The sequence below is a fragment of the Myotis yumanensis genome, unplaced genomic scaffold (assembly GCF_028538775.1).
Source record: "Myotis yumanensis isolate MYYU_CA2020_CCGP unplaced genomic scaffold, mMyoYum1.0.hap1 SCAF_6, whole genome shotgun sequence".
NCBI lineage: Eukaryota > Metazoa > Chordata > Mammalia > Chiroptera > Vespertilionidae > Myotis > Myotis yumanensis.
This window is the reverse complement of record NW_027223757.1, coordinates 61417101-61429794: the sequence shown is the minus strand read 5'-3', so window position 1 is coordinate 61429794 and position 12694 is coordinate 61417101. Positions and strand designations below refer to the sequence as shown.

The 12694-nt window shown below is 40.3% G+C and overlaps 1 protein-coding gene across 6 annotated transcripts in view; it reads left to right on the top strand.

The window, feature by feature from the left end:
* The window catches only part of MYO6 (myosin VI), a 146762-nt gene that overhangs the window by 111686 nt on the left and 22382 nt on the right, over nucleotides 1–12694 (top strand). For all 6 annotated transcript variants that reach the window (XM_070418215.1, XM_070418214.1, XM_070418212.1 and 3 more), the window contains exons 21-25: nucleotides 7173–7303; nucleotides 7398–7475; nucleotides 9193–9322; nucleotides 11575–11665; nucleotides 12455–12605. In XM_070418215.1, coding sequence (XP_070274316.1) covers nucleotides 7173–7303; nucleotides 7398–7475; nucleotides 9193–9322; nucleotides 11575–11665; nucleotides 12455–12605 — 581 coding nt within the window. The remainder of the gene's footprint in view (nucleotides 1–7172; nucleotides 7304–7397; nucleotides 7476–9192; nucleotides 9323–11574; nucleotides 11666–12454; nucleotides 12606–12694) is intronic.

The window sequence follows — 12694 nt, the reverse complement described above, 5'->3', positions numbered from 1 at the left end:
TCTCCCACACCCCTTTTTCCCCCAAGAATAGTCAGTCTATTCCCTTTCTATGTCCCTGATTCTATTATAATCACCAGTTCATTCTGTACATCAGGTTATTTATTCACTTGATTCTTAGATTCATTTGTTGATAGATGCATGTTTGTTGTTCATAATTTGTATCTTTACCTTTTTCTTCTTCCTCTTCTTAAAGGATACCTTTCAGCATTTCATATAATACTGGTTTGGCGGTGATGAACTCCTTTAGCTTTTCCTTATCTGTGAAGCTCTTTATCTGACCTTCAATTCTGAATGATAGCTTTGCTGGATAAAGTAATCTTGGTTGTAGGTTCTTGGTATTCAGCACTTTGAATATTTCTTGCCATTCCCTTCTGGCCTGCAAAGTTTCTGTTGAGAAATCAGCTGACAGTCGTATGGGTATTCCCTTGTAGGTAATTGAGCCTCTTTCTCTTGCTGCTTTTAAGATTTTCTCTTTGTCTTTTGCTCTTGGCATTTTAATGATGATGTGTCTTGGTGTGGTCCTCTTTGGATTCCTTTTGTTTGGGGTTCTCTGCGCTTCTTGGATCTGTAAGTCCATTTCTTTCACCAGGTGGGGGAAGTTTTCTGCCATTATTTCTTGAAATAGGTTTTCAATATCTTGCTGTCTCTCATCTTCTGGCACTCCAATGACTCTGATATTAGACCGCTTAAAGCTGTCCCAGAGGCTCCTTACACTATCTTCACACTTTCGGATTCTTTTTTCATTTTGCTTTTCCAATTGGGTGTTTTTTGTCGAATCTTTGGTTTGATTATTGTACTCCTCTGGTCTGCTATTGGGTATAATATTCTTTATTTCAGTCCGTGTATGCTTACTTTCTAATTTCTTTATCGTAGCATCGAGGGTCTCATTAGTTTTCGTGAGGCTCTGCACAAATTTATGGCAAGCCCTCAAAATTGCGATTCTTAGCTCCATATCCTCCATTTCTGTCATGTTTTTTTGTCTCCGCATCTTTTATGCTTTCTTGGTGCACCCCCTTGTGGTCTCTGTGCGCAGTCTTGTTCTAGCCAAGCCTTAATTGTTGTAGTTAACACTAGAGGGATTTGACCCCCAGGCCGACTGGCTATAGGAATCAGCTGTATGGAAAACGTCTGCCTTCTGGGGAGGCGCTAATCCAGCCTTTGCCTGAGGCGATTGGCAAATGGCTGTGCGCAGGCTTTGGGCGGGGTGGGATCAACAGGGCGGGCGGAGGGAGCAGTTATGGCCACGCTCAGTCCCGTTCCCAGAGGCTCTGCTTCTCAGAACCCCGGCAGCCGCTGCAAACCTCAGAGAGAAAGCTGCCCTCAGGTTCCAACTGATGCCGGATAATCCCGCTTCTCCCGTTTGAGCCTGGGTCCCTAGAGACTCGCCCGGATCCGGAGCCCAGAGTCTGAGACTCACTCCCGACAGAAAACGACAACCGCGCCCTCAGCCACCAGCCCGCTTTGCGCGCGCACCTCGGTACCTTTGTATTTTCCACACTGTGCCGCCTCTGAGCCTCGATTTGCTGTTCTCTTTCCTTCTAGTTGTAGAGTCTCTCTTCAGCCAGCCTTCCTGTGGTTCTGGGTGATGTCCGTTCAGTCTTTTAGTTGTATTTTTGAAATGGTTGTTTGCGGCAGCGGTCTCCGGTGTTTACCTACGCCGCCATCTTGGTCTCCCTCAAGTGTAGTAAGATTTTTATCTTATATTCCCTTTAATTATAAGAAAAGCATGCTGGCAATTATTTGAGTAATACTGGGGTATTTTTTTCATTTATTGTGAAAAAAATGCTTTAACAGCATTAAAGTAAAATTTAGGAAAACTTCATACATCTATAGCTCTCCCTTAAGTGGGCTCTTTCCTGTGGCCTTCTCAGCCCAGCAGTTCATTTCTCATTCCCCACCTAACTGGGTCAGGAGGTAGGTTTTGGTGTCTGCTTCCCACGCCACCACTTGTAAAAAAAAGAGGAAACAACACATTGTCCTTGGCTTCTGTGGAATTTTTATGCATTTGGTTCAACTATCACTTCCTCCCTCCCCGCTGCCCCATTCTAACCTTGCCGGATCACAAAAGTCTTAGGCACCAGGCTCACTAGTTTTCCTTTACTGCATGCCCATCCTTCATCCCCACCTGAACTACTTATTCCCAAGGCATCAGCCTCTCCTTTCTTCCCAGTCCATCTCAGGCTCCTGACACTTGCTTGAACTCTTTTGCCTCTCTGACTCCTTATTTTGCTCCTCTCAGAGGTGGGTCTATTATAAAGCTAAGGTCACTTATGCTTCAGGGCCCCTCATTTAAACAAGCTCCTTCCACAGGCCTGCACTTGACTTTGTATTTTGTAATTTGTAATTATGTATGTACCTTTTTCTTAAACTGCCCTCCCCCAGTTGTAAAAACTTCAGGGCCCCCAATCTGGATCTACCCTTGACCCCTCTCATAAAACTTCAGCCGTTGATGATTGTAATTCTGTCCTTTCTCCTCATCTGCATAGATAAAGTAGGAAGACAGATTGGCACCATTATCTATATACTAGAGGCCCAGTGCGCGAAATTCATGCACTTGGGGGGGTTCCCTCAGCCCGGCCTGTCGGGTAGCCCTCGGGGGATGTCCGACTCATCAGCACTGCCGTGAAGGTGAGAGAGGCTCCCGCCACTGCCACTGTGCTCGCCAGCCGTGAGCCTGGCTTCCAAATGAATGGCACTCCCCCTATGAGAGCACACTGACCACCAGGGAGGCAGCTCCTGCATTAACCGTTTGAGTCCCAAGCAGCGCGATTGCGCTGCTGAGATTTTATGTCGAGAAAACATACGATTCGTTTGAGTCCCAGTGGGTATTGAAAAAACACTGTCGAAGAATCCCAAACAGCGCAACCGCGCTTTCTCTAAATGAGTACGAAAAGACCCAAACAGTATGATAGCGCTTGTTTTATTTTAAGTCGAGAAATACCAAGCAGTGCGATCGCATGCTTGGGACTCAAATGGTTAAGCGTCTGTTCCCTGGTGGTCAGTGTGTGTCATAGTGACCGGTTGTTCTGCCATTCGGTCGATTTGCATATTAGGCTTTTATATATATAGATATAAAAGCCTAAGTGACTGGCCGACCCGTGACTAGCTGGTAGCTATGATGCACACTGATCACCAGGGGCAGACGCTCAATGCAGGAGCTGCTGAGCGACAGCAACTTTGCAGAGTGCCCTCTTGCACTCCAGGACCCCTCGGGGGATGTTGGACTGCTGGTTTTGGCCCGATCCCCGCAGCCCAGGCCGAGGGACCCCACCAGTGCGCACCGGGCTTCTGGTAAATGTATATGATCACTAACCTTTAAAGGGCTCTCAAACCCACTCTGCAGTTTCCCTGGTCAGCATACCCTGTTTCTCTGTGGAAACTAGTCAGCTATCCTGCTCTCCTCAAATTTCTGAACCATCCTGCTCTCCTCAAATCTCTCACCCATCCCACTCTCCTCAAATCTCTGAGCCTCTGACCCTTCTGCTCTCCTCAACGCTCAGCCTCTGTCAACAGACAGCCTCACCTTTTAACAACAACAACAACAACAACAACAACAACAACATCGCGAAGTTTTACCTGTCTGCTACCAGACACTTCTACCTACCTGTATTACCTTCCCTCCTGATACGGAGGTAGGACGTACCTCTCTTCCTAGTTGGACTGCAGTTCTTTGGAATCCATCCCTTCCTACCTTTTCCTTAACCTTCAATATTGGTTGTATGTAGTGAACTATTTCCTTTGAGCAGGAGCTCTTCATTACCATTTCAACATGCTGGAACCTTGTCTTAATTTCCTCCTGCCCACAGCGAGAAGGGATTCCAGCTGCCGCCCTATTTCGCAACTCACTTTTTGTTCTCCTGTTTTTCAATTTCTGTCCAAGAATAGTCTATTCTTCCTTCCTCAGTTTCTTGCCTTCCACTTGCTCTTTAACCCCACAGACTTCAGCTTCCACCTTGACCAGTCACCAGTGCCATCAACAAAATAATTCTTGATGAGGTCACCAGTGCTTTCCTTGATCCTAAATCAGATGTTCATCTTGCAGTTCTTAGTGAACTTCACAGCAGCATTTGACTCTAACCAATACCTTTACAAATCCTTTCTTGGCTTTTTTAAAAAAATATATTTTATTGATTTTTTACAGAGAGGAAGGGAGAAGGAGAGGGATAGAGAGTTAGAAACATCGATGAGAGAGAAACATTGATTCAGCTGCCTCTGGGGATATGCCCGCAACCAAGGTACATGCCCCTGACCAGAATCGAACCTGGGACCCTTCAGTCTGCAGGTCGACGCTCTATCCACTGAGCCAAACCGATCAGGGCCTTTCTTTTCTTTTGAAACAACATATGTCCTTGCTTTTGTTTTGAATTCTCCAGCCTTTCCTGACTTTTCTGCAGGGTCACTTTTTTTCACCTGGGTATTATTTACATGAGTTTTCAGGCTTTGGGTTAGGCATATTTTCCTTCTAACTCTTATGTATAATTTTCGATGGTGATAGAAATAGTCCATATCTGTGTGGTCCTATAAGGTAGCTACTAGGTACTATGGCTATTGAGCAATTGAAATGTGACTAGTATGAATTTGGTACTGAATTTTAAATTGTATTTAATTTTTTAAAATTTAAATAGTCACTTGTGGTTAGTGCAACTACAGAGCATGTGGCTAGTTGCTGCCTTATTGGACAGCATAGGTATACTCTGTCTCCCCAAGTCCCTTTGATGTGACCCCCGAAACAGTGTCTTCCCCAACTCCAGATTTATCTATCTATCTATATAGACTATCTATCTATCTATCTATCTATCTATCATCTATCATCTATCTATCTGTCTATCTATAAAAGAGATAATATGCAAATTAGCCAGGACACCGTAACAGCCACAACTGGCCCAGGAGGAGACTGCGTGCGCAGATGGGCAGTAGGGGACTGCGTGCCACCACCAGCCCCAGCAAGTAAAGACACACACACAGGGGGGCCCACCCCCGGCCCCAGTGGCTGGGGTGTGATGGCTGCTGGGGTTGGGGGTGGGCTGGGAGTGGAGACACAACACACAGGGCGGGTGGGCCCGGAGCGGAGACACAACACACTGGGGGGCCTGCCCCTGCTGGGAGACAGCATGCCAGCAGTCCCACCTCTGCGCATGAGCTGCAAAGGAAACACCTTTTCTGACCGCTCATTGGCTAAGCTCTCGGTACGCCACTCGCAGTGTTCTTGGTAACTTGGGTAATATGAATCCAAGAAGGTGATCTAGGTTTTTTTCACCTCACTCCTGGAGGAAAAAACGAAGGTCCGCTGCTGGAGGGGCTAAGAAATGTCATATCCTGAATATAACCAGCACCAACAAGCCCCTCACCAAACTCCCAGTGGAAGGTCATAGGAATTTCTGGAAGGAAGAGTCCATGGTGTGGTGATTTTTATTTTTCTAAGCATGAGAAGATCTTTTGAGTAAATTAGCTTGAAGTGCTAGGAAGCAGCCATTGGCTTGGTAATTTGTTAAGCTCCATGAAATTCTTAATGAACTTCTTCGAGCCAGTTCATATGTTGTCCACAATTACAGGTCAAGCCAAGGGACTCAGAAGTGGCGGATGTGAACATTTCCAAGGGTACTTGTGTATTTGATATAAATGGGCAAAAATTGTCACAATATCAGTCAAACCTTACTTTTATTTCTTCAAGCAGAGCCTAGAACTAAATTCAGTTCTAGAGATTTCTTTCCATAGGAATGATTGCTTCTCTGTGTTTCATTGATTAGTATAAAAAATTATAATAGTTATATATGTTCATTGTAACAAAAATGAAATAGTACAGAAAAATATAAGTAAAAAGTCTCACTTCTCAGGGGTGACCACTTAACTCTATGTCTTGGATATGTTTTTTATACTGGTTAGATAAGCCCTATTCTTTTTAATTAATACATCATATATGGTTGCAACATAATTTTTAATATTTAAGTTATTTTATTTTCTCTATTATAAGCAATGACCCAGTGGATATGTAGCCATTCTCTGTGCGTGTATTTGCCCACATGTGTGACAAGTTGGAGGATAGATTCATAGAATAGAAAGTACTGAGTCAAAGGGGGTAAATATTTCCAAATTGCCATCCAAAAGTGTTGCACTGGTTTATTCTCCCAATAAGAATGTGTGTGTGTTTTCCTACACCGTCGCAAACCCTGAGTATTATTGGTGTTTTATCTAACCTTTACCTAGCCTTTCTCATTAAAAAAGCTTAAAATTCAGTCTGACTGCTTAGAAAGGCTATCTTTCCCATGAGATGATTTAAAGATAAAAATCTGTTTTTTAAGTATTTTATAGTTTCATTTAGCTAATTTAAATTCTTGGCTAACAGGAATTTATTTTTATATAAGTGAGGTAAGGATCAGGTGTTAGTTTTGTTTTCTAAATGCCTACCCATTTGTCCTAACACTTTTTATTGAGTAATGTTATTTTCTCCATTGAGTTGAATAGTCCCAGAGTCTGAAATTCAGGGGTTGTTTTTGGGTGAACGAAGGTTTTTGGCATTATTTATAGTTGTTAAGCTTTTTCCCCTGACTATTTTATGCTTTTCTTGATATGAAAAGTTCACATGGACTCAAGGCTCAAATTAACTACCTACTAGAATTTCACTGAAAATAGATAGGCATCCTATACACTTTTTGCCCCACTAGACTAGTTTCTCTGAGAAATGAGTGAAAGGGGATTTTTATAGTGAAGCTCTGAGCGCTTCTTTCTTGTCCATTTGCTCTAAGCACCGGTGAGAGTTTGGGAATGTGTTTGACTACTTCTTGGAAACTGTATCAGGAATCTTGTTTTAAAATTAACCTCAGGATTTGGAAAGTGGCCTAATGCAAGCCTTATATACTGTGATTATGACACAGAGGTTTGTAGCAGTAAAAAAGATACAAACTAGATTTGAGCTTTCTAGAGACCAGGAGTTTGTCTCTAAAAAAGGGGTTTATGCACGATGGCTAAGTGAAATTTACTACGATATTTTGAGGTGGTGGGTAAGTTGGGACATAATAAGTATAAATATAATATTTCCTATGTACTATTTCCTTGCTGACAATTCCTATAAATTGTACCTTTCCAAACATTAATTTGTCAAGTTGATCATTTCCAAGTAATTTTTGACTGCTGTACAGTGATTGGCAATAATACGTATTTGTTTATGAATCTAGGTATGGTGTCTGTCTTGGACTTGATGCAGGGGGGTTTCCCATCACGAGCTTCATTTCATGAACTCTACAACATGTATAAAAAGTACATGCCAGACAAACTTGCAAGACTAGATCCAAGACTATTTTGTAAGGTACAAATATCACCTGAATTGAAATTTCTTAGCTATAGGTGTTTTTGTTATTAATTACTGGTTGTCATTTAACTTTTTAACTTTTCTTTTTCAGGCTCTTTTTAAAGCTTTGGGCTTGAATGAAATTGACTACAAGTTTGGGTTAACAAAAGTGTTTTTTAGACCTGGCAAGGTAAATACATTTTTACTTTAAACTTGAACATGATGAATATGAATATTTGGGGGGCGGTGTCAATGAATATTTTTAAGTGTTTAGTGATTTGAATTATTCTTGAATTATATGATCACCAACAGCATGCATATTATCAGTTTACAATGTGTAATACTCAGTACAAGTTTTACAATTCTTTTCAGCTTTGGAAATATTGAAATGAGAGCCTTGTTTGATTGGATTCTTTTGTTTGAATAAGGGTTAGCCAGAAAATACTTTTGTTTTAAACAAGTTGAAAGCTTTTCTAAAACATATTAATTCAGCCTTAATAATTAGAAATTTCACAGTACTTTTGAGTCTTCATTGTGTGGAAAACAAGTTCTATTAGAGAGTGATAGATGTACAAGGTATGGGAAATTGGCCTGGAGTTTGTGCTGACTTCTCTCAAATGCTAGAGTGAGTGAGTGTATAAATACTTTTGTATATAACATAATTTTCTTAGCCTCACCCACAGTTTTAGTATTTACAGGTTCTCATACTAGGTTACAAGATTGAGTAAAGAATATTTCAGAACTAAATATGTATAATATAGAAATACCTAAATGCTATTCAGAATCAGTTTATCATTTCACCACTTCTAACTTTTTAAATATTGATTGAATTGTATTTTCATAATTTTCAACACACTTGGTAATATGTAATAGTCAACTATACCTATTTGACTCATCAAAATCATTAATAAATATCTCTAGTGCTTTGAAGACTAAACTAATCATAATAAATCTGATTTTACATTTTTGGGCATGAGATAAAATCTATGTAATGCATTAGCAATATATGTACTTTCCTGTGACTATTTTTACTGCAGAGAACCCATATTATTTCCTATAAAAATTAAGAAAAAAATGAATATATAGATATTCATTGTTGGTTTAGCTATAATCATATATATTTCTCATAAACTCAACGTTTACCTTATTTTAGGACTATAGTAATATTTTAGAATTAATAACCTGATAGAGAAAGCACTTGGTCTTGTTTGCTTCCAGAAAAATTAATCAGTCAGAAAGAAATGTTAAAAGCACAAGGCATATGTTCACAGATCTTTAGTCTCATTATGTTACCTTTAATTTTGATTATAAGAAGCCATTATCTTGATAGGTGTGACACCTCAATGCATTATAATGGGATACAGCGATTTTCAACCAGTGTGCTGCAAGCATTTTTAAAACATGCAATACCTGAATATTAAGTCAGGGGCAATGACCTCTTTTCCCTTATATTATCAAATTAAAAAATGACAGCAGCCAACACAACAATAGCCATCCAGTGTGAATGAATCAAAATGATACCTATTTTTTGTCAGATTGGTAAAAGATACTGAGAATGTGGATGAGCCAATTTAGAGACATATCTGCCTTTTTAAATTCTTTTTTCAGTAAAAGCTTTTTGCTAACTATCTATAATTGTCATTTAAGATTTTTTTAGACTTTTAGTATTGAATCTGCTAACTATCAGTGAGTGTCCCACCTTTCCCCTCCAAGATCCTGAAGGAAAGAGGAAAAAAGAGAAAGGCAGCTATAAGATGCAGTGTATGGGGTTGGCTGTAGACCCCACTGAGGCTTGGGACCATTTCCAGAAAGTTCGATTTTGGATTTCAGTTCTCGTTACTTTGTATCTCTGTGTGTTTAAGCCTGTTTATTTTTTATTACTGATAATAAATTATTTTGTTTCCTAGTTTGCAGAATTTGATCAGATTATGAAGTCTGACCCTGACCATTTAGCAGAGTTGGTTAAAAGAGTCAACCACTGGCTTATCTGCAGTCGCTGGAAGAAGGTTCAATGGTGCTCGCTCTCAGTCATCAAATGTAGGTGTTTTCTTTCGCATCAGGATCTGTAACTAGTTTGGAAATGAACGGTGTGTGGGAATGAATGGTGTGTGTGATTTATAAAGTTGTCTTGGTGTGAGTGCTGGACAGCAGGGATGGCATCGCTTATTCACCTCGTTTTCCTGGTTCCTCGAGTAGTAGCTCATGGTCAGGATGTGATAAATGAGTGTGGACTTTCTTTTTTTGAGTGTATGTGATACTTCTTAATTTGAATGTATGATAGGAGAATTAATTTCATCATGTCCTAAACAAAGCAGAAGTCACTGTCTTGATTCTTTTCTCTCTCCCGCCCCCCACCTTTCCCACACCATCCCCTAATCTCTCAGACTGAAGCCAGAACTCTTCCCCCCTGTGTAGCATCATCAGTACAACATGCCAAAAATTTCAGGATTTTAATGGTTTCTCCTTTCTCGTTCCTGAAATCTTGTCAGTCAACAGACCCTGTTGATTCCTCCTCCAAATACTGTACTGTCTTCCCTCTCTATTACCAGTGCCTTAGTGGAGCCCCTCCTCTGCTTGTGTAGTAGCTTCAGTGGCTCCCAGATTGGTTTTCCTGAATTCCCAGAGTTCTCTCTCTAAACTAAAAGCCTTGTATGGAGGCTCCCTTTAACCTAGAGCAAAGTCTAAAGTCTTTCAAGATTACAAAGTGGGGCTTCAGCCCTTCTCCTGCCTCTGCTCTCTCAGATCCTGTTCTCAGACACTCTGCACTGGGCTGCTTTCTCTTGTGTTTCTGGCCAGGTTGTATGGACAACTTACCTCTGACCCCCAGCAAGGGTGAGGGGCAGAATTTTTTTTGGGTTCCTGAGGGTCTATGGAAACCTTTAATTGTAGGGAGCTATTGTGAGTAATTTGATTAAATGTATAATTTTCTCTCCCTCCAAACTCACCAGAGTACCTGGAACAGTGCTAGACACATGAAAAAGATTCAGTGTAAATTGTTCCTTATTAATAGAAAAATAAAACTGCTTTGACCTAATGAAAAGGAACTGTGCAAAGGTTATTACTGAGGTCTTTTGTTAGACAATTATGAATGTAGGTAAAAGGATTGCTATAATAAAAAAGGTGACAGAAACTCTTTCCCCCTCATTTTCCAAGTAAAATATAAACACAGTTGTCATGATAGTTCATTGCTTTCAGCTTAATACATTGCATGTTGATGGACAACACATTATATTAAAATTGGCTATACTGTACCATTTGTTCATGGACTGTATTGTGCAGTGGTGAAGTCAGCAATTAGTCAGGATCTTTGCAGGGTGATAGAGAAGCTGAACAATGTTTCAAGGTCAGAGCAGTCTAGGACATTCTGGGTAACTGAAGTTAAACCCTATCTAATAAAGACAAAATATGCAAATTGACCATCACACTGTCACAAAGATGGCGGCGCCCAGTCCCCTCAACCCCGCCAGAGTCTCACAGTCGTTTCAACCCAGCCAGGCAGGGTGAGGGGGAAGCGGGAAGCAGGTGCATGGTGTGACCGGACCCGCCCTCAGCCCCCCAGCCTCCCAGGACAGGCCCGAGGCACAGGCAAGCCTTGGATGGTGGCTGCCCAGCCACCCAGGGTGGGCCTGAGGTGCAGGCAAGCCTCGGATGGTGGCTCTCCAGCCGCCCAGAGCCGCCTGAGGCTCAGGTAACCAGGGCTGGCTGAGGCTTGCACTGCTGGCAGTGGCAACAGCAGAGGTATGATGGGGGCGTTGCCTTCCCCTGATCACCGGGTTGCCTCCCACCCTTGAGGGCTCCCGGACTGTGAGCAGGCCGGGCTGAGGCCACCCCCCCGCCCCCACTCCAGTGCATGAATTTTCATGCACCGGGCCTCTAGTATTAAATAAGTACCTTTACTGTAGGATTGTCAGAAACTTCACTCAATATGTTCATTGTGAATCTCCAAAAGTAGCATTTAGTTTTTCCTAAATTCATATGACAGATGAATCCTTTTTTTCAAGACATACCTATTAATGTTTCATAGACCAACATTACCTAGGACAGTTTGGGAAGCAGTGGTGTAGCATAACAAGGAAATAATACATTTAAAATGTAAATCTAGTAGTATACATGGTGTGCTTTTATTTTAAGAAGTATACAGAATTAAATGTTAAACTTCCTGATTTTGATGTCTGATATGAGAGTTCATGTTTCTTGAGAACTGCTTTGTGAAAGAGTGGTTTTTAAAAACGGTTATAGGTCTGAATTAAACAGAATAATTTTCTATCATATTTTTCTCTTGCACATAGTGAAAAACAAAATAAAATATCGAGCTGAAGCCTGCATTAAAATGCAAAAAACTATTCGAATGTGGCTTTGCAAAAGGAGACACAAACCTCGGTAAGATGAATGGTGCCTAAAGAATCCCTCAAAACCTAATTACTCAAGTATGAAATGAAGTCATAATGAAGAGCAGTTGGGATACTCAGAGTTTTCTCTTTTCTCATGTTCTTTGTAAAAAGATGTATTGCTCTGTTATTTGTATGATTTATTTGAAATTAGTTATTTAATTACTTCATTGCTAGCCTCATGCTACAAAAGGATTTGAAGGAGCTTACAGAAATTTAGACACAAAATAAATGGAATGAAAGAAGCTCTTTTATTCTGATTATTTTAGTGACTCTAGTTTCTTGACAAATGTCACATTGACATTGTTTTTAAAAACCTTATTAATATAAAAAAAACCTTATTAATGTTTTGACCATAATTTCTGGATTATCTGTAGCAATTGTCCTGCTATAAATTTAGTCTTTATTTCTTATTTGCTCCTTTTATTATTAATTGATACTCTTTAAACTTGGAGGTCTGAATACCTGTTGATCTTTAATGCCTTTTAAAGAGACTAGGTGACTCTTTCAAAGCCTTCTATAATTTGAATTCTCAAAACTTTCCCTGTGAATATAGAAGGCTTCAATCCTGTGGACAGGCATCAATGTCATTCACACCTATATTTGATTATTATTATTTTTTACCTTCAACAAGTTATCTTAAAAAAAACAAGAGTATACTGAATAATATGAAAACAGGAATAAAATATCCTGCTTAATATGTTTAGCATTTTATTAAAATGAAAAATCAACGTATAGCATTACATAGTGAAATTACACTGATGAAGCATTATCTTCACAGCATCGACGGCCTGGTTAAGGTCGGCACACTGAAAAAACGGCTTGATAAGTTCAATGAAGTAGTAAGTGCACTGAAAGATGGGAAACCGGAGGTGAATAAACAGGTCAAGGATCTTGAAATTTCGATTGATGCGTTAATGGCCAAAATTAAGGTATGTAATTTTAATCTAAATGGCTTTGACTTTTCAAAATAATTTAATATCTTTTGTTATTGGTGTTAAAATTATATAGGAAATTGCCT